The 22,147-nt window shown below is 45.3% G+C and overlaps 1 protein-coding gene across 1 annotated transcript in view; it reads left to right on the forward strand.

Annotated features, from left to right (window-relative positions):
• Positions 1-22,147, forward strand: part of AGBL1 (AGBL carboxypeptidase 1) — a 595,368-nt gene that overhangs the window by 57,767 nt on the left and 515,454 nt on the right. Inside the window, exons 4-5 of the mRNA XM_070477529.1 lie at positions 2,730-2,771; positions 18,319-18,324. Of these exons, the coding sequence (XP_070333630.1) occupies positions 2,730-2,771; positions 18,319-18,324 (48 nt within the window). The remainder of the gene's footprint in view (positions 1-2,729; positions 2,772-18,318; positions 18,325-22,147) is intronic.

The following is a 22,147-nucleotide window of genomic DNA, read 5'->3' on the forward strand; positions in this document are numbered from 1 at the left end:
TGAATCCCCCACACAAATGTGCCATGCAAATCAGAAATGCAGGGTTGCCCCAAGACCTGGTCTGTGATCTAAGATTAGGCTAGCTCTTGCGCTTGGGAAACCCCATTCTTTCTTTTCCTATTTCTATAGTTTCCTTCTTCTCTGCTAATCCCCTTCGATGAACTCAATATGGCTACTCTTCTTTTGACCCAAAATACTGATTTTCATTTTGTCTCAGCCCAAGCCAGGCCTTCTGTACTGTGGCATGGGCTCTCAGCAACGCCTTCAAAGTGCCTCTTTTTAGAGTCACTAAGGTTATGGAACAATTAGCTGAAATTGCCTGCCTTGGCCAGGCACTTACATGAGTTATCTTGAAATAAGAAGTCCTGATAATGAACACACCAAAAAGTAACCAGGAGAATTTGGAAGGGGCTGGAAGGAGGGGGGAGTTGCCAGTCCATATGCCCTACCAACCTCCCAGGATCTTTCTCGATGGAATACATCTTGGCTGGGAGATTCACGCACCACCAGGAAGAACCCTGAGTCAGACCTTGTATGAGTCAAGTGAGATGATTGGCCAGAGACAACCTAGACACTAATCGCATTACCGTAAAACCCGAGACAGTGAGCCTCATGGCAGAGCAGTTCCCTGGGTCCCCTGCTCTCCCCCTGGGCGCCCCTTCCCAATAATGCCTTTCGTTTTGTCAGTACATGTGTCTCCTTGGACAATTCATTTCCAAATGTTAGACAAGAAGGTGTTCCCCTTTCTGCAACGCCACTATGTAGAGTTGAAAAGAGGGTGGCTGAGGAAGCTGAAAGTTGATTTGAGGAAACTGTGGTTAGGAAGGAGAAATGGTGTAGTCCATCGGTGAAAACTAGCCTTGCTTTCTTTACAACTACCCTGAAGCTGGGTGGGTCTCACTGAGCTGGGGTCATCCCAACCATGGATTTGTGCCTTTGAGCATCAGGCCACTGCTTTGCAGGATTCTCTCATAAGTTATGGAGAGCAATCATGTTTCAAGTGCCTAATTTCTATTTTAGTTTAGTTTATTTTTGTTTAGTTTAAAATATTTAGTTTACTTATTTTATTTAGTTTTTATTTTATTTCATTCATTCCTATGTTATTATTATTTTTCACCATCAGCTCTATTACTCAATGTAAAAGTGTTAGTTGCTCAGGCATGTGTGACTTTTTGTGACCCCACAGACTATAGCTTCTGTCCATGAAACTCTCCAGGCAAGAATACTGAAGTGGGTAGACATTCCCTTCTTCAGGGGATCTTCCTGACCCAGGGATTCATTCTGGGTCTCCTGCATTGCAGGTAGATTCTTTACCATCTGAGCCACCAGGGAAATAGTATATAATATATTGCAAAGAGAATTGCTCCTTATCAACTATGCAGAGACCAGGACAAAGCAAGTGCAAGATGAGCTCTGAAGACCAATGGATGTGTAGGAAGCAAAGATGGGAAGAAACGTTTCTGGGTTTGGGGTCTCAGTTCATCTCCCACGTCTATGAAATCTTGGAATAGTGATATATTTTCTTTGGCCTGTCCTCCCAGTTCTCAGAAGGGTGCTGGGAACATATCACTGGGTTTTTTTGTTGTTCAGTTGCTAAGTCACATCCGATTCTTCGTGACCCCATGGACTGTAGCACCCTAGGCTCTCCTGTCCTTCACTGTCTCCTGGGGTTTGCTCAAACTCATGTCCACTGAGTCAGTGATGCCATCCAACCATCTCACCCTTTGTCTTGCCCTTCTCCTGCCCTCAATCTTTCCCAGCATCAGGGTCTTTTTCAATGAGCTGGCTTTTGCATTAAGTGGCCAAAGAATTAGAGCTTTAGCTTCAGCATCGGTCCTTCTAATGGTTATTCAGGCTTAATTTCCTTTAGGATTGACTGGTTTGATCTCCTTGCTGTCCAAGGGACTCTCCAGTGTCTTCTCCAGTCCCACAATTTGAAAGCATTACTGTTGAGTAGGCTTTAAGGATAAGTTAGTAGGGCCGTGCAGAATACTTCGTCTTCTTTTTTTTAAAGCAAGCCCACTCTCCCTCCCTGAATCACAGCAGAGTCCCCAGTGCTATGAAGTTTCCCTCTGCCATATGAGTGGGTCTTCGTGTGATCTTCCCAGGCACAGGAAGCAGACGGAAGTCGCTAAGCCTTGGGCCAAAGGCATTTTCATTCTCTGTGCCTCCTCTTGCTGTTACAAAGGCCGTCAGATTCCTTTATGGAAGAAAACAATGAATTTGGAAGAAAAATGCAATATCGTCATTTTCTACCCTAAGGAACCAGCTTCATTCTCCAATGTGTGAATGTTTTCCAGTGTGTCCCCTGGGCCCTGAGCATTTCAAGAAGTTTGCAGTGAACTGCGGTACTCACCCCACCTCCAAGGCTCACCTCCTCCCAACTCGTTCCACAGAGTCCCCAGGGTTTGCAGGTACAAATCAAGGGCCCGTGAGAGCTCTGGCTGGAAGGAGCAAAGTGTGAGGAAGTTGGTGGAAGCAGGGAGGGGAAGAGACTCCCAGCAGCAGAAGGGACTCTTGAGACCCATTTGCAAGAGAGACGCTTCACTAGCAGGATTTCTGCATTCCTGGCCCTTGAATGGCTAGCGGTAGAATCCAGGGAATGCCTGCTACCTGGTTACTAACAGGGCAGTTAGGTGGCAGCCGTGAGCGGGCTGGCTGTGGGATCCCTGGGCTGACAAAAAGACCACGGAACATTGACTTGACCACTCTTCTTTCTCTTTCCCCAGGGCAGCCGCTGAAGTTCTGGCAGCACTGCTGAAATCCAGTAAGTGCCTCTTTTGGAAGATGGTGCTTTCTTTCCCCTCTGAGTCCCGTGAAAGATGCTCTTCTGTCTCCGCGGCTCGTTTTCAACCTGGAAGGCAATTAAGCCATTCCTGCCTCTTTGGGGTGAGAGGGAGGGCACTATGGCAATTCCAAGCTCAGGGCTGCAAAGAGAGATGGATGTGGATGTGCCCGTATAATACGGCCGACACAAGCCATTCTAATGGGAGCATGGTGTCTACCGCAGACCGGAGGAACTCTCCAGCTCCTTCATATGGGACCAGCAGCCCTTGAGAACTGTTGGAATAAACTGCAGTTTCCAGTCGGATTGTTCTACATATGAAAAGTTTATGAGAGCGAGTGGGAAGCCTGACTCTTCCCTTTGATTCACGACTCAGCTTGTGACTATATTCTTAGGCAGATGGGGTGTTGTAATAGCTTGGCCAGTACAGATACTGATAACAAATTTATATTAAAAAGTTGGCTCCTTTCTCGGTTACTTGAGTGATTGCAAAAGCATAGCTCTGGGGGTCTGAATAATTTGAGATTTTTCTTTCTTTTTTTTTTGCCTTGTAGCCCTGGTCTAATTACACTGGGAGTCAATTTCATGTGAGCAATATAGTAGAAGGCACCGTGCACTTGGGAGGGAAGAAGTCTCAGCTTAATGTTTTTATTCCTGCCTCCCCCTTACCTCTTCATCTATTTTAATTTGGCACCTTGGAAACCAGCTGCTTCAATTGTGATAGTTGTTTCTCTGTAGGGAGCCTGAGGCCTGTGGGTAATAGGTGAGCTTTAATAAAACCTATAAATAAATAAATAAAAATCACCACCCCCCCCACCACACATCTGTCTCAGCTCCAAGCACAGAGAAAGAGTCGTATCACATAACGCTTCCCTTTGTAGACTGAAAAAGTAGTTGAGTCTTGGATTCATTTGGTTTATTGGAACTTGATACAGTGTTCAGGTCTATCCACAGGTGCCTGACCTGAAGGGAGAGTGGAGCTGGTTAAAGCAGGGAAGGGAGTGAAGAGTGAGCCCTCTTAGAAAGGCTTTCTTAGAAAGCCCTCCAGGAGGAAGGGGATGAGAAAGTGTTACCTGCAGGCTATGGGGATATTGCAGAGAAGCCAATTCTATCTCCATATTGGAATATGTTTTTTTGACTTGTTTTTAGATTGTTTTTGTTATTATGTTGCTGTTCAGTCACTCCGTTGTGTCCAACTCTTTGCGACCCCAGGAACTGCAGCACACCAGGCTCCTCTGTCCTTCACCACCTCCTGCAATCTGCTCAAACTCATGTCCATTGAGTCGGTGATGTCATCCAACCATCTCATCCTCTGCTGCCCCCTTCTCCTCCTGCCCTCAATCTCTCCCAGCATCAGGGTCTTTTCCAGTGAATTGGCTCTTCACATCAGGTGGCCAAAGTACTGCAGCTTCAACTTCAGCCACCGTCCTTCCAATGAAATTCAAGACTGATTTCCTTGAGGAGCGACTGGTTCAATCTTCTTACAGTCCAAGGGTCTCTCAAGAGTCTTCTCCAGCACAATTTGAAAGCCTCAGTTTTTCAGCACTCAGCCTTCTTTATGGTCCAGCTCTCACATCTGTACATGATTACTGGAAAAATCATAGCTTTGACTAGACAGACCTTTGTCGGCAAAGTAATGTCTCTACTTTTTAATACGCTGTCTAGATTTGTCATAGCTTTTCTTCCAAGGAGCAAGTGTCTCTTGATTTCACAGCTGCAGTCACAGTCTGCAGTTGATTTTGGAGCCCAAGAAAATAAAATCTGCCACCGTTTTCAGTGCAAATACTAACTGATTCAGATTTGGAGATTAACTGGGTTTGAGCACACTAGTTGAGCTTAGCAAATGGAGTGGGTTGTCCTAGGGGCTCAGTTTTAAGAGTTTCTAATGTCTACTCTCTCTCCAGAGCTCAGCTCATTCCCTCTGAAAACATTTTCCCTAACTACAGAGACCAGGCTAGATAGATGCCCCTCCTCTGTGCACACATAGGCTCTCTTAATTCAGCATTGATTGCACTGCATTGAATTTGCTGTTTGCCCACCTCTCGCAGCTGATTGCAAGCTTTTTATGGCAAGGGTCATCTTCGCTGAATGTTGTTTTACTTGCATCAGCACAATAGTACAATATAAAGGCTTAAATAAATATTTGTGTGTGTGTGTGCGCACGCACGCTCGGTTGCTCAGTCGTGTGGGACTCTTTGCCACCTCATGGACTGTAGCCCACCAGGATCCTCTGTCCATGGGGTTCTCTAGACAAGAATACTGGAGTGGGTTGCCATGCTCTCCTCCAGGGGATCTTCCTGACCTGTGGATCTTCACAACCCATGTCTCCTGCATCTCCTCCATTGGCTGGTGAATTCTTTACCACTGAGCCACTGGGAGGCCCCAAGTATTTGTGTAGCCAGTGTTGAAATGAATGAATGATTTCTAATATTTCCATGTATAAAAATGGCAATACCATCCTCTACTACCCTCTTTCTACTGAATCCAACAACCAATGCATAGAACCAATGATCTTAGTTCTAATGTCTGTTTAACCATAAGGATAGGCTGTCAGGGAAATGATAGACTGCCATCTTCTGCGTATAAAACAGGTTTTTTTTTTTTTTCTCCATTAGAAGGATGTGTAGGGCTATTTGCTATTTCTTCTGAGCTGTCCACATACATTTTGTTTGAGTCTTAGGTCCATCCTATCACAGTTGGATGAGAACTTCTCTAAAGTTCTTTCTGCCATTAATCAACCTTACTGTTTACCAAGATTTTTTAGCCTTGACACTCTTGGCATTTTAAATTGTATAATTCTGAGTTCTTGAGGCTTCTCCTGTGTATTTCAGAATGTTTAGCAGTGTCCCTGGTCTCAACTCACCAGATGCCAGGAGCACTCCCAATTGTAATGAACCAAACTGTCTTTACACAATGGTAATATGTAAAAATTGCCTCCTTCTGAGAATTGCTGATGTATATATGACTATATAGGAGCTGGAGTTCATTCACGATTTCAAATGATCTCTCCTAAATACCTTTATTGGTATTTCATAGAAGTGCTTATTTTGTCTTGCATGGTTGTTTAGTTGCATCAGTCGTGTCCAACTCTTTGTGACCCCATGGACTGTATCCTGCCAGGCTCCTCTGTCCTTGGGATTTCCCAGACAAGAATACTGGAGTGGGTTGCCATTCCTTTCTCCAGGGGATCTTCCTGACCCAGGAATCGAACTCTGCATTTTCTGCATTGGCAGGCAGATTGTTTACCACTGAGGCACCAGGGAACGTCCATTATTGATCTTAAATTCCCCAGCACTGGCATCATTCTTGTGGATTCAAATGAGGTAAGAATATGAATGACAGAAAGTCATTATGAACATGCAGAAGTTACTTGGGAGAGACCGTGTTTTAGAGCTTTAGAGAATCTTAGCACAAGGAGGGCAGAAAGTTCTACTACAAGTGCAAACTCCCATGTGTGGGTAGAGGGATTCTGAGATTATATTTGAGCTCAGCAGGAAAGAAGATGATGTTTTTATCTTTTTTTAATTGAAGTATAGTTGATGTACAATATTATATAGATTATAGATGTACAATATGGTGACCTACAGTTTTTAGAGGCTATATTCCATTTGTGGTTATTATAAAATATTGGCTATATTCCCTTGTAACTTATTTCATACTAATAGTTTTTACCTCTTAATCCTGTACACCTGTGTTGCTCCTATCCACTTCCCTCTCCCCACTGTTAAGCATTAGTTTGTTCTCTCTATCTGCAAATCTGCTTCTTTGTTGTTATAGTCACTGGTTTGTTGTATTCTTTGATTCCCCTATAAGTGATATCATATAGCATTTGTCTTTTTCTGACTTATTCACTTAGCATAGTGCCCCCTAAGTCTGTAGATGATGTGGCAAATAGCAGAATTTCATTCCTTTTTAATGACTGCATAGTATTCCATCATATGTGTATATACTACTCCTCTTTATCCATTTATCTGTTGATAGAGACTTAGATTTCTTCCATATCTTAGCAATCACTAGTAATGTTGCTCTGAACATTGGGATGTATGTATCTTTTGGAATTAGTTTTGCTTGTTTGTTTTTCAGATATATACCCAGGAGTTGAATTTGTAGGTCACATGGTAGTTCTATTTTTAGTTTCTGAGAAACCTCCATACTGCTTTCCACTGTGGCTGCACCAGTTTATATTCCCACCAACAACGTAGGAAGGTTCAAGAGGGCTGTGTTTCAATAGCAAGGTCTTTCATGGATTTGGGCAGGAGCAGCTGCCATCTTTGTTCTACCAGCCTAAGCAGTATTGTGTGGCATGTGAGGTCTGAATGTGTATGCTACTGCTGCATTTAGGCTGGCTGGGATATTGCAGGGGAGATGGTTGTCATGGAATTCTGCAGCTGTCTTCAAATGCCTTATTGCATAGTTAAGACTTGACATGGAATGTCAATTTGGATCCCAAATGAGTTTGTTTCCACTGAACCTAAGTGCAGGAAGTTAATTTCTGTCTAAAATTCAAATCCTCACCATGTGACACTGATATCTGGAATATTTCCATAAACGTTTATCTCCTGAAAGCATACTCTTTTTCAGTTCAGTTCAGTCGCTCAGTCATGTCTGACTCTGTGACCTCATGGACCGCAGCATGCCAGGCCTCCCTTTCCATCACCAACTCGCAGAGATTACTCAAACTCATGTCCATCGAGTCAGTGATGCCATCCAGCCATCTCATCCTCTGTTGTCCCCTTCTCCTCCTTCCCCCAATCCCTCCCAGCATCAGGGTCTTTTCTAATAAGTCAACTCTTCGCATGAGGTGGCCAGAGTATTAGAGTTTCAGCTTCAGCATCAGTCCTTCCAATGAACACCCAGGACTTATCTCCTTTAGGATGGACTGGTTGGATCTCCTTGCAGTCCAAGGGACTCTCAAGAGTCTTCTCCAACACCACAGTTCAAAAACATCAATTTTTCGGTGCTCAGCTTTCTTCGTAGTCCAACTCTCACATCCATACATGACCACTGGAAAAACCATAGCCTTGACTAGAGGGACCTTTGTTGGCAAAGTAATGTCTCTGCTTTTGAATATGCTGTCTAGGTTGGTCAAAACTTTCCTTCCAAGGAGTAAGCATCTTTTAATTTCATGGCTGCAATCACCATCTGCAGTGATTTTGGAGCCCCCCAAAATAAAATCAGCCACTGTTTCCACTGTTTCCCCATCTATTTCCCATGAAGTGATGGGACCAAATGCCATGATCTGAGATTTCTGAATGTTGAGCTTTAAGCCAACGTTTTCACTCTCCTCTTTCACTTTCATTAAGAGGTTTTTTAGTTCCTCTTCACTTTCTGCCATAAGGGTGGTGTCATCTGCATATCTGAGGTTATTGATATTTCTCCTGGCAAACTTGATTCCAGCTTGTGCTTCCTTCAGCCCAGCGTTTCTCATGATGTACTCTGCATGTAAGTTAAATAAGCAGGGCAACAATATACAGCTTTGATGTACTCCTTTTCCTATTTGGAACCAGTCTGTTGTTCCATGTCCAGTTCTAACTGCTGCTTCCTGACCTGCATATAGGTTTCTCGAGAGGCAAGTCAGGTGGTCTGGTATTCCCATCTCTTTCAGAATTTTCCACAGTTTATTGTGACCCACACAGTCAAAAGTTTTGGCATAGCTGGTGGTCATTCTGGCCTTGATACTTACATCTATCCATATAAAAATTATCCTTTTTAGTATATTTGTACAATTTCATCACGGATCTTCCCTGGTGGCTCAGTGGTAAAGAATTCCCCTGCCAATGCAAGAGTCATGAGTTTTATCCCTGGTCTGGGAAGACCCCCCCCCTCCCCCGAGAAGGAAATGGCAACCCATTCCAGTATTCTTGCCTGGAAAATCCCCATGGACTGTGGAGCCTGGCGGCAGGATACAGTCCATGGGGTCGCAAGGAGGCAGACAGGGCTTAGCGACTGAACAATAGCAACGACATAACTGTGTCACAAAAGGAGAAGATTCCGCAGTAAAAATAGAGCCTGAAGGACATATCTGCTATCTTGTGGACAGTTAACACAGGTGGGATTGGGAATTTGAGGTCAAAAAATCTTATCAAGTAGTAGGTGATGGGAGGTAATCCCCACCAGTAACAGAGTAGGGCTGGGGGATCTGGGAGCCTTGAAGCCACCCATTGTAGTAAAGAGAGACAAAGAACACCAGTTTGCGTTAGGACAGTTTCGTTATTTTGTTTCAATTCTTCTTCCATCAAGTATCTTCTGCATGAGAAGCCAAAGAAGGGAAGGCAGATGGTAGGCAGAGAGATGAACCAAAAGACAGCTCTCATCTCTCTCTCTTTCTAAGCAACAGCAGGCAAAATAAACTTGGAAGTTCTAGGCGTCTTCCCCAATAACTTCTGAAATTTAGAATCCTAATAATTAAGGTCATTGCTCATTTAAGGGTCCTTTTCGTATGTACATGGAATGATCTAATCCAGAGTCCGTGCCTTTATTCTATCAGCTTCCCTCTTTCTACCCACACATGTGCAAATGCTAAATCTTCCTGTAGTGAAAGTTTTACCCTTTAATGCTTTATCCTACACAAAAACATTTAGGTTTTTATCCCTAAAGCTTAATAAAGGTTTAATTAAGACATAAGGCTTCTATGGCAGGCAATTATTTTGCTTCAGTAAATCAAAACAATGCATGGTCCTTTGCCCTTTCCCTTTAAAAATTTTTATTAATTTATTGAAGTAAAGTTGGCTTACCATGTTGTGTTACTTTCTGCTGTACGGCAAGGTGTCTCACTTATATATATTCTTTTTTTATATTATTTTCCATTATGGTTCATCTCAGAATATTGAATATAGTCCCCTGTGCTAACCAATAGGACCTTGTTGTTCATCCAACCTATATGTAATAGTTTGCATCTCCTCACCCCAAACTCCCAATCCACCCCTCTCCCATCCTCCCTCCTTTTTGCCAACTGCTCTGTTCTGTGTCTGTGTGTGTGTGTGTGTGTGTGTGTGTGTGTGCGTGCGCGCTCAGTCGTGTCTGATTCCAGGCTCCTCTGTCCATGGGATTCTCCAGGCAAGAATACTGGAGTGGGCTGCTGTTTCCTTCTCCAGGGGATCTTCCCAAACCAGGGATCAAACCCGAGTCTCCTGGATTGGCAGGCAGATTCTTTACCACTGAATTACCAGGGAAGCTTCCAGGTAGTATATACCCTGACATCCTTCCATGAGCATTAGGTATAAATGGAATTTGGAGAAGTGGGAGCCCTGGCAGGGATGCTTGGAATGGGCATGCATTGTGAGATTCTTTCTGATCTGTACCAGCTCCAGTGGTGAATCTTCTTGTGATGCCTTGGCAGTCACCTTGCTGCCCAGCTTTAAAGGTCATATTCTCACAACAAGGAAACACTTGAAGCACTTTCTGGCTCAGTCCCTACATCTTACTTATTTTAAAATTCTTGGCTGGGCCGTGTAGCATGCAGGATCTTAGTTCCCTGACCAGGGATCGAACCCATGCCTTCTGCAGTGGAAGCATGGAGTTTTAACCACTGGACCACCAGGGAGGTCCCAACTCCATGTCTTGATAAGAGGGTGATGGGTCTGCTTCAGACCACTCTCCAGCTTCAGAGTTTTCATTTAGAGGAGTCTGGGAGTTTGCATAATTGGGGCAATGGGGAGGATGCTTGAAATGGGAAAGTGAGAGGAGGGACGGTGAATGCAGAGGAGTTGGGGCAAATTTATCAGGAAGAGGGGTTCTCTGTGATCTCCATGGGGAGGTCTGTCCGGCGGGATCCAGGGAACAGTGCATCCTGTTGCTAGGGGAAGGGGCCTTTTGGTACCTCTCAGGCTCTCGGCGGTCCTCTCCTGTGGTCTGTCAATCAGCTGTGCAGGGCCCGGGGGCCATGATGGTCAGAGAGATGCTCTGTGGCAAAATGGCAAAGAACTAGCCATGTAAGAAATGTCCCGACTGAGGCTTTTGTGGGAATTCTAGGAGCTCTTCGTTCTCAGTAGGGCGCCAGTGTTTTAGGATGGTAGGCACAGTAATTCCTTTGAACTTCTGACACACAGCAGTAGCCGTGGGGCAGTATAGCCTTCTTGGGGTTCACATGTACAGTCTGGGTTACCATGGGGCCTGGAATCTGCCCTTCTGGCTTCCTGGGCTGTCTGGACAAGCCAGGTACCCCTGGGTTCCACCTAGGGAGTGTTTTCCCTTTAGTTTCCAGCTGAGGCCCATGGAGTCACACCATTAGAGCTGGAAAGACCTTCTGGGTTGCTTAATGCAGTGGTGTTCAATCTTTTTTTTTGTTTTTGTGTTTTGAGTAGAGAGCTGAGAGCGTTCTCTGTCCATTTCCCAGTGATTCTCACCTTAAGGTGGCCTCTGAGACACATTCGTGAAAATACAGGGCTCCCCAAGAACCTAGGATACTATTAATCTTTTCTAAAATTGAAATATATTTGACACTTAACATTGCATACATGTAACACATGTTGATCTGCTACCTCTGTATATTATGGTGGCCATGATAGCAATAGTTTGCACATCTGTCACATCACATAATTATCATTTATTTTTAGTGGTCAGAATAATTAAGACTCTGTCCCTTAGTGAATTGGATGATTATAATACAATTGGTTGTCTAGATCCCCCCAAAAAGCTATTGGTTTTATTCAACCCCCTCCTCATTTTCAGGCTTCCCAGGTGGCACAGTGGTAAAGAACGCAGCTGCCAGTGCAGGAGATGCAACAGACTCGGGTTTGATCCCTGGGTTGCAAAGACTCCCTGGAGGAGGGCATGGCAGCCTATTCCAGTATTCTTGCCTGGACAACCCCATGGGCCGTGGAGCCTGGTGGGCTAGAGTCCATGGGGTCAACAAGAGTCAGACGTGACTGAAGCTACGACGCACGCATACTTCTAAGAACTAACTATCCTGCAATCAATGATTCCTGCATTTTTGCATATGAGTATGTGTGTATGTATTTCTTTGTATGTATGCACGTGTTTTTCCTGCATATGTACCTACGTGGGGGCTGGGGTCCCTACTATAGTCCCCACACCTCTCACTGAGCTGTGCCCAGAGAAACTAGCACAGGGGTCCCCAGCCTCTGGGATCTAACGCCTGATGATCTGAGGTGGAGCTGACATCATAATAATAGAAATAAGATTCACAATAAATGTAATGCACTCGAGTCATCTGGAAACCATCCCCCCACCCCTGAAACCAGTCCCTGATGCCAAAAAGCTTGGGGACCACTGTGTAACACAGTGTTAACTGAGGAAGAATTCTTATTTCCTGACTTAAGTCTCATATACCTGCTTTCAGTATACCTTAATGAAGAGACCAGCCCAATTCCCAGCCCTGGAAAGAATCGCACTGTGGTGTGATTGCAGACCGGATGTGCTTTCTGCCAGCATAACTGCTGGAGAAATGAGCTGTGTTATTTCTGTGATGATCTAGAAATCGCCTTCAGATATTATGGATAGATTTTTGTATTTGTCACACCGGGATGGATGGCTGTGATGGACTTTGTGTGAATGTTGACTAGTGAGCTACAGCCATCACAGGGTGGGATGGATGTGACAACACAGATATCTACCATTCGTTGACTGGCTTGAGTGTCATCACCTATGTATATACATGTCGCCTAGCAAGGAGGTCTACTCATACCCATTTCACAGGTATAGAAACTGAGGCCTGGAGAGCTTAAGTAATGCACACAGCTTGTGGACTGCAGAGCTTATCTGCTGTAGACCCCTGAAACCTGAGCCCTGTGCATCCCAAGGATAGATACCAAAGAGAGTAGGTTTATTTAGCCCAAAGAAGATAAAATCAAAAGCTGAAAGGAAGTTAAATGCTTTCTAAGTGTTAGGATTTTTTCTTCTTCTTCTTTTTTTTTTTTTGTGGTCGCGGCTGGCATTTAGTTTAGAAAGTCCCTGGTCCATCCCATACAAGCATCTGAAGGGGACCCAGTGAGAGGTGCCCGACCCACGCACGTGGCTGCACTAGAGGCCAGAATCTCTGCTGTGAGGCTGGTGAACGATGCAGTGAGCGAGAGGGGAAGGGGCCCAGACCCGGAGGGGTTCCAGGCCTCTATTACGTCATGCCGCACTCAACGTGGTGATTTTCCCCCCTTGACTCTTTTTTTTTTTTTTTTGAGTAATTTTTTCCCCTAGTTGGAGGAGCTAGCTGATCGGTGCTGGCCACGAAAGGCAGCTCTTGTAGTTCCTCCTCCTGCCATCTGGTGGTGCTGTTCTTTCAGTTATCTTGGTCGCGCTAGTCCAATATTTATTTTCAGTGAGTAATTTGTTTATCAGGAGGTTATTTTAATCTAATTTTGGCCATATTTGCTATTCCACACTATCTGTGCTTCCCAGCGTTAGCAGCTTGCATGTCTTGAAGGAAATTAGCTGAAGATGGTCTCGGAGGCATTTGCTCAGCCATCATTTAAGGGAGCTGGGAGAAAGAAGGCAGGGAGAGTGGAGCCTGGGTTGGAAAAGCTGCGGGAATTTGTTGCTCTGGAGGTGAGGTCAGCGTGACTGAGAGAGAAGTACTGCGGGCGGGGGCATCTCGCATCTCGGGCAGATCTTTTGAGGGGTGCCTCTGGTCAAGGACAGCAAATTCTGCAAGTTACTTTCCCCATCTTCCTTGAACTCCCGTGATAACCTGTATTTTCCTGTATCTTACTCACTTAAGGAAGATGTCCACCTGCCTTCCCGTGGTTCACAGGCATCCCACATCCCATTTGATAATATGTTTCGTGAGCTGTTCACTGCCAGCCTTGGAAGAAGGGGGCAGGAAGGTGGGAAGTGGGAAAGGAATTATTGTTAGAGTACCTTCGATGAATAATGATCGTAACTATTAATTACAGAACACTGGCCCTTGTGCATATTTTACATTTTCAGTTTACATATGAAGAAGTTGTCCTTAGGAGAGGTTAATGATTTCCCCCAAGATCCCATAAATAGTGAGTGGAGAACTGAGATTTGAACTCAGTTGTGCCTACCTTCAAAGCAGAAAAAGTCTTCCCATTTCAAGGATGATTCCCGCCTTCCACATGGAGCCAAGGTAAACCTGGACTTGACTGATGGGCAGATGACCTTTAATCAGTTCTTTGTCATTGTATTTGACTCAGTTTCATTTTCCAGAAACGGGAGGGTTATACAGATTGAGTGGTTTGGGAGTGCTTTAGTAGAAGAAACAATTTTTTTTTTTTAAAGGGAGTCTTTTGAGGAGCGTCGCCTGCTGTGTGCTCAGTCGTGTCTGACTCTTTGCAACCCTGTGGACTGCGGCCCGCCAGGCTCCTCTGTCCGTGGGATGCTCTAGGCAAGATTACTGGAGGGGTAGCCATTCCCTTCTCCAGGGGAACTTCCCAACCCAGGGATCAAACTCATGTCTCCTGTATTGGCAGACAGATTCTTCACCATTGCACCACCTAGGAAGGCCTCTTCTGAGGAGAAGACACATCTAAAGCAGATGAAACGAGCGGAAGTGGGAGAGCCCAGTGAATCACGGCCTGACCTCGCCCTTGTCACCTCTTCTTTCCCTGGCCCATGATTGACACTGAGAAGCTTCCACGGATGTTCCTTAGGGTTTGAAGGAATGAAGCTTGTGAACCTTCGAAGTAAATATTCTCATGAGGCACTTTCAGAACTCAGTAAATTGTCAGAGATTATAATTCAAAGTTGGACAGATGCATCGTTGGAGGGTTGTAAAACTATGCTCCTTGTTACTGTGTGCTGGTTCTAAGGAAGAGCTCCTCCAGTTTGGCTGAGAGATGCAAAATTATTATCTTCATCCTAGCCCTAGTCAAGTAACTTTCAAAGCTCTTGGGACTAAGAGGACTAATGAAGCAATTAAACTTAACCTAATTAAGTGAGGAGGGTCAGCTTTCATTGGAAATTAGAATGATGTTAGTATGGTGCATGCTAAGTCACTTCAGTCGTGTCCGACTATTGCGGCCCCATGGACCGTAGCCCGCCAGGCTCCTCTGTGCATTGGATTCTCCAGGCAAGAATACTGGAGTGGGTTTCCATGCCCTCTTCCAGGGGCTTTTCCTGATCTAGGGATTGAACCCACATCTCTTGCATCTCCTGCATTGGCAGGAGGGCTCTTCACTTCTAGCCTCACCAGGATAGCCCTGTTAGTATGGTCAGGATGGTAAACCACCCTTCCAGAGGTGGCCAGGGTGTTCCAGGCACCCACACGGGGTATAACAGAACTGTGGACTGTGGTCATGTATTTTCTCTGCTTGACATAAAACTGTTGTCTGCAGAATATATTGTTTTAATAAGACTGCAACCATTCTGGTTCTCATACCTAAGAAGGAGGCTGGCTGTGTTTTAACCAGATGATCCTCTTCTTCAGCATTAAAGACCTGGGTTTCTCTCTAGTGCTTTCCCTCTGGCCTGATTATCTGACTGTAACTTTGAGCCATGATGTTGCTTTGACAACAGTGCAGATGTGTTCAGGGAGGCTCAGGGTCATGTGTTAAGGTAGCCTGTGTTTGCTGAAAGCTCAAACCTCTTACTCGCTAGAAGGATGAAACATGATGGAGAAGAGTGTTTGCACGATGGTCTCAATGCTGGCTCTCAACACACTGAACTCAAATCGTGGCCACACTGGGTGGGTTCTGTCAAGATTCTGTGCTACAATTTCCCCACTGGTAAAGCAGGGAAGATGATGCCCCCCAAGGATAATTAGTAAGATTTAAACAAGGTGATGGGTTTCCCTGGTGGCTCAGTGGTAAAGAATCTGCCTGCAATGCAGGAAACCCTGGTTTAATCCCTGGATTGGGAAGCTGCCCTGGAGAAGGGCATGGCAATCACTTCAGTATTCTTGTCTAGAGCATCCCACTGGACAGAGGAACCTGGCAGGCTACAGCCCACGGGGTTGCAAAGAGTCAAACATGACTTAGTGACTAAACAATAACAACAATAACAAACAAGTTGATGTACTCATCATGGGAGCATAGTGCTAGATCTTAGTCTGTCTCTATAAAGATCAACGCTTATTTTAATATCAGTACCACTTGAGGAATACTGAGTTTCAGCAATTGGTCATATATGAGCATAAATCCTGTTGCAATGTCATTCCGTCTCCCAACATCTACTTGAGCGTTGAATGATACATAGTTGTTTTTAGTGTCTGTCTTCCTTCTATAAGTTGTTGGTTTTTTTTTTTTTTCAATAAAAGAAGTAAGTAAATAGATGAACACAGAAGAACTGGCCTTCTGAGTTGATCCGCATGCCCTTAAATGTACTTTATTTTCTTTCTGGGAAGCAGGGGTTAACATCCAGGATTGCTGAGCTCTAAATATTCTGGATTTTAGAATTTCATGTCACCCTGACATAATGAATGACTGGCTATGGATTGACAGAGATAAAGTATCACAAAGATTTAAAGAGATAGACAAAAAGATAAACATCTCAGGGCTCTGAACGTGCATGGTATCTTTCTCATCACGTTCAGGATTGAGTGTACAATTATTTGCATTTGTCAGGTTGTAAGTCAGCTGCCTCCTACAGACGTCTAATAAGAGCAGTTTGCAAAGCACTTTTTCATATATTATCTCATTTAATGCTTACCATAGTCCTGCCAGACAGGTAAATATTTAAGTCTTCTAGAGCAGCAGCTCTCAACATGAGTGATTTGTCCCAAGGGAACATTTATTAATAATAAGGCCTGGAGACATTTTTGGTTGTTATATTTGCAGGGAGTGGGGGTGTTCCTCGAAGCATGTGCGTAGAGATTGGGATGCTACTAAATAACCTGCAGTTCACAGGGCAGCTCTCCCCAACCCCACCTCAAGACATAATGTTGTTCAGTCTCCAGGTCATGCCCAACTGTTCAGGATCCCATGGACTGCAGCACGCCAGGCCTCCCTGTCTCTCACTATCTTCCAGAGTTTGCCCAAATTCATGTCCATTGAATTATTGATGCCATCCAACCGTCTCATTCTCTGTCTCCCTCTTCTCCCTCTGCCTTCAATCTTTCCCAGCACCATGGTCTTCTCTGGACCCAAATACCAATAGTGGAGGCTGGAAAACTCTTCTATAGACAAAACATTGAGGTTCAAAGAGGACTGCTGATTTGCTTAAGATTGTTGTGATGTGCCCTCGGTACACTGGGACTGAAACCCATCCCTCTGCTTCACTCCCAGGGGAGTTCAGATCGTTTAAAGAAATAAAACTGTTTTTAGGGACTTCCCTGGTGGTCCAGTGGTTAAGACTTTACCCTCCGACGCAGAGGGTGCGGGTTTTATCCCTGGTCCGGGGCTAGGATCTCACATGCATCAATGCCAAAAAAACACAAAACATCATCACAAATCAAACAAAGACTTTAAAGATGGTCCACATCAAAAAACAAATTTTAAAAAAATGAAATAACGCTGTTTTGAACACCTTAGCAGAACCTTTGCATGTGAACACTGACAGCACAGCTGTCCTGGTGGCAGTGGGCTCAGCCTCTTTCTCAGCCCCTCCCCTTAATTCTGGGGCTTCCCCGGTGGCACAAACAGTAAAGAATCCTCCTGCAATGCGGGAGACCTGGGTTTGATCCCTGCGTTGGGAAGATCCCCTGGAGAAGGGAATGGTAACCCACTCCAGTATTCCTGCCCGGAGAATCCCATGGAGAGAGTATGCAGGTGGGCTCCAGTCCATGGGGTCACAAAGAGTTGGGCATGACTGAGGGACTAACACACACCCCTGAATTCCAGGGACACACAGCCTGGCATCCTCTCCTATCCATTCAGGGAGACCCGGAGATCATCAGGATCTGTTGGCCTCCACAGACCTTCCGGATGTCCCTGAGCTGTTAAACACTGTTCTGGCAGAGGATGAGAGCATCTGAGTGTGCGTTTTAGTATGATGTGTTGAGCAGTGGTGGGGAGAAGGAAGCGTGGGGGCCAAGGAGAAGGCTGCTGCTGGCACCTTCCAGGTGGTAGGAGAGGGGACTGGAAAGATCACAGGTTATAGTTGTTCAGTCATTCAGTTGTGTCTGACTCTTTGCGACCCCCCCTGCTGCACACCAGGCTCCTCTGTCCTTCACCATCTTCTGGAGTTTGCTCAAACTCATGTCCATTGAGTCAGTGATGCCATCCAACCATCTCATCCTCTGTCATCCCCTTCTCCTTCTGCCCTCAATCTTTCCTAGCATCAGGGTCTTTTCCAATGAGTCAGCTGTTCACATCATGTGGCCAGAGTACTGTAGCTTCAACTTCAGCATCAGTCCTTCCAATGAACATTCAGGGTTGATTTCTTTTGGGATGGACTGATGTGATCTGCTTGCAGTCCAAGGGACTGTCAAGAGTCTTGTACAACACCACAGTTTGAAAGCATCAATTCTTTCACGCTCAGCCTTCCTTATGGCCCAACTCTCACATCTGTAGTTTACTGGCAATGGGGTGGAGTTTAAACGAGGAAGCAGGAGGCTCAGGCATGCTGTGGAATTTTATAGTGCTGTGGGATTGGGTGTCATCAGGCCAAAGGCTGGCAGGCCAGGAGCAGGGAGACTCAGCTCTTTGCTGTTGTCTTCTGTGCATGCCGGAGGCATGGAGGCATGTGTGAACCAATTTGCATGTGACCTTTGCACCACTGTGCAGATTTGTTTTCTTGCGATCCACAGTGCTTGTTTTTACTCTGGTTGGAAGCTGGCAAGGCCATGGCAGACAGGTGTCTCCTGCATCCATTGACAGAGGAAGGTGGATGCTCTGTGTTTCTCCTTCCAGGTATAATCCTGGCTTTCTTCTTTAAGTGTCAGCTTCTGATGAGCTGAACATGGAAATGGCAAAATGAAACTAGGAGGAAGGTTACTGCCAGTGACCCAGAAGAGATAGTGGTTTGTCTTAGGACTTAGCAGGTGCTAAGAATCCAAATTCAGAAGAAAACCCTGGATGGATAGGAAAACTCCTGGGAAATTTTAGGTCTGGACAAAGATGTTCATTCCCAAGGGCTTTCTTGCAGAGATGACAGAAACAAATAACAGAAAGGAGAGTGAGAAAATCTACCTGACATATTCATCCCTCCCCACATCTGATCTTGCACAACCCTCTGTGAGGAATGTCAAAGTGGTGGGGGCCCCGCCTTCTGACACCCACCCTTCTTTTCAGTTTCCTACTACCCTCCCCTCACTTTGGTCACCTGCCTTTAGCTTCTAGGCTTTTTGTTATTTGCACCCACCAAATTTGGGCTTAGCCACTTGCTCTGATCTGAAGATTGCTAGAATTTTCTGTTCTTGGATCTCTGTATCCTGATTCCTTCCTACATTCCAGTCTCAGTGCTAATGTCCCCCTCAAAGAGCTGCCCTGACCACCGATCTAAAATAGCTACCCTACCCAGTCCCTCTAGAATCATTATTTTATTATTATTATTATTATTATTATTTGGCTGTGCTGGGTCTTAGTCACAGCATGCAGGATCTTCAATATTCTTTGGGGCATGTAAACTCTTAATTGCAGCTTGTGGGATCTAGTTCACTGACCAGGGACTGAACCCAGACCTCCTGCATTAGGAGTGGGGAGTCTTAGCAACTGGACCACCCAGGGGATTTTCTCATTATTTAATTTTCACTGTCAATATCTGAACTTACCTGATTTGTGTCTGTGTATGCCTATTTGAGGGCTTCCCTGGTAGTACTCCTCTGGTAAAGAATCCGTATGCCATGCGGGAGACCCTGATTTGATTCCTGGGTGAGGAAGATCCCCTGGAGAAGGGATAGGCTCCCCACTCCAGTATTCTTGGGTTTCTGTGGTGGCTCAGACAGAAAAGAATCCACCTGCAGTGTGGGAAACCTGAGATTAATCCCTGGGTTGGAAAGATCCCCTGGAAGAGGGCATGGCAGCCCACTCCAATATTCTTGCCTGGAGAATCCTCATGGACAGAGGAACCTGGAGGGCTACAGTCCATGGGGTCACATGACTGACTGATTAAGCACAGCACAGCTCTTGCCTATTTGAATCTGGGAGTCTCCCCCAAGTCCCCCATGGGAATGGAAAGCCCTTAGAACAGGGACTTAGTTCATCTCATTTCCTGCTGTAATATCACCAAGGCCTGTGATGTTGTCTGGCACGTACTGGCACACAGTACTTGTTAGAAGTGTTTGTGGAATGAATGAGTAATGATGTCTGGGGTTTAGGGGTAGGAGTATGGTTTTAACTGATGATTTACTACCTGACTAGTCACGGCGAGATCTGGGTTTCGGGACAAGTTGTTTCTGCTTATTTGCATATGCTGAGCAAAGCTCTCACGTGATCACCCCTTGCTGGGAACTAGCTCCTTTTAGAAAAATTTCAAACTAGATATTGAAAAATTAATCCTATTTCCTCGAATCGAAGATGTCTTTGACTATAAGAAGCACCATTTGTACATGCCACCGAGAGAAAAAGAACGCTGCCAGTTGCCATTGAAATACCATCATTGGTTAGAAGCACCTTAAATTTGGAATGGCTTAAAATATGAAAAAAAAATATGCCTGAGAATTGATAAAGGACAAGATGGACTGGAATCATCATATGGAATTCAGGGAAGTGGTGGGGCAGTCTAGGGTCTGGAGTATGTCCTCATTAGTGGTCCTGTAACTTTGCACCCTGACACTTGGACGTGGCATGCTTGATGGACCAGAGGAAGCACTGGGCGTGTGGTAGAAGAGGCAGGTATAACTTCTGAGGCTTTCTCAGGAGTGGAGAAAGTTCTCCAGCTTGGGAATACATCTATGGAAGGCATTAGAAGGAGTTGGTGATAAAAGCAAACAACCTAACCAACAGTGAGTGAGTCTAGATTTAAAACAATACCATGAAGGATGTTTTCCTACCCTTCTCAGCCACTCTTACTGGAGCTTAGGAAAAGCAGCTTTAATTTTCAAAAGGCAGTCAATGGGAAAACAAGATTTGCTTAAAATCCAAATTTACTTTATAGCCAGGTTTACTGAAATGTATCTATTTTACAAAGATAAAAAGAAAATACCTGCAAGCTAATTCGATATCATTATTCTTATTTGAGCTAAAGATAATGGAGTATAATTTCTGTTACTGCTGACATTAAGATTAGTTATGTTTCAATACATGTATCGCAGCTTCTCCTTTGTGAGGAGCCTCTATGCAGCTGCCAGGGGAGGCTGAAAGCTGACCCCTCCTCTCCTCAGAAGCCCTACGCTCACCTCCAGGGCCTGACATAGGGGCTGGCCTCAGGGCGTCACTGCTAGGTGTCAGGACAGCCGTTGAATGTCCCCTGCGGTGACCCCAAGCACCATCGGCTATTTGTTTGGCTCCTTAAACTTTCTTGGGCTTCCCTGGTGGCTGACATGGTAAAGAATCTGCCTGCACTGCTGGAGGCCCAGGTTCCATACCTCGGTCAGGAAGATCCCCTGGAGGAGGGCAATGACAACGTGCTGCAGAATTCTGGCCTGGAGAATCCCATGGACAGAGGAGCCTGGTGGGCTATAGTCCATAGGGTCACAAAGAGATGGACACGACAGAAGCGACTTAGCACATTGAGTGCACAAACCTTCTTGAGTTTTCTATAGAAAATCAGCTCTCTGAAGTATGTCAGAGAGAGAGAGAAACAGACATCATATATTAACACAGACATAGGGAATCTAGAAAAAATGGTACTGATGAGCCTTTTTCCAGGGCAGGAATGAAGATGCAGACGTAGAGAAAAGACATGTGGACACGGGGGCATGGGGAGTGGGGGGAGAGAGTGGGATGAACTGAGTAGCACTGACATCTATATATTCCCGTGTTTAAAACAGATGGCTAGTGGGAAGCTGCTCTATAGCATAGGGAGCTCAGCCTGATGCTCTGTGATGGCCTTAGAGGGGTGGGATGGAGGCGTGGGAGGGAGGTTCAAGAGGGAGGGGGTATATGTATACCTGTAACTGAGTCACATTGTTGTGCAGCATAAACTAACATAACGTTGTAAAGCAATTATGTGTGTGTGTGCTAAGTTGCTGCAGTCATGTCTGACTCTTTGTGACCCTATGATCTGTAGCCTGACAAGCTCCTCTGTCCATGGGATTCTCCAGGCAAGAATACTAGAGTAGGTTGCCATGCCCTCCTCCAGGGGATCCTCCCAACACAGGGGTGGAACCCCTATCTCTAATGTCTTCTGCATTGGCAGGCAGGTTCTTTACCACTTGCGCCCCCTGGGAAGCCCAAAGCAATTATACTCCAGTTTAAAAAAACACAAAAATCAACTCTTATCACAATTTAGGAGCCTGGGAGGTGGCAGAGAAGATGCTGGAGGATGATTGGGTGGAGGGGCTGAGCCAGGTTAGATTTGGTGGAAGCCACGCCCCTCAAGCACCTCAGGTGTTCTGCTGACTTGGCCTTCCAGAAACCTTCTGCAGGAAGCTGCTTCTCCTGGTAACGGTGAAGAGTCTTTATCTGA

The sequence above is a fragment of the Odocoileus virginianus genome, chromosome 16 (assembly GCF_023699985.2).
Source record: "Odocoileus virginianus isolate 20LAN1187 ecotype Illinois chromosome 16, Ovbor_1.2, whole genome shotgun sequence".
NCBI lineage: Eukaryota > Metazoa > Chordata > Mammalia > Artiodactyla > Cervidae > Odocoileus > Odocoileus virginianus.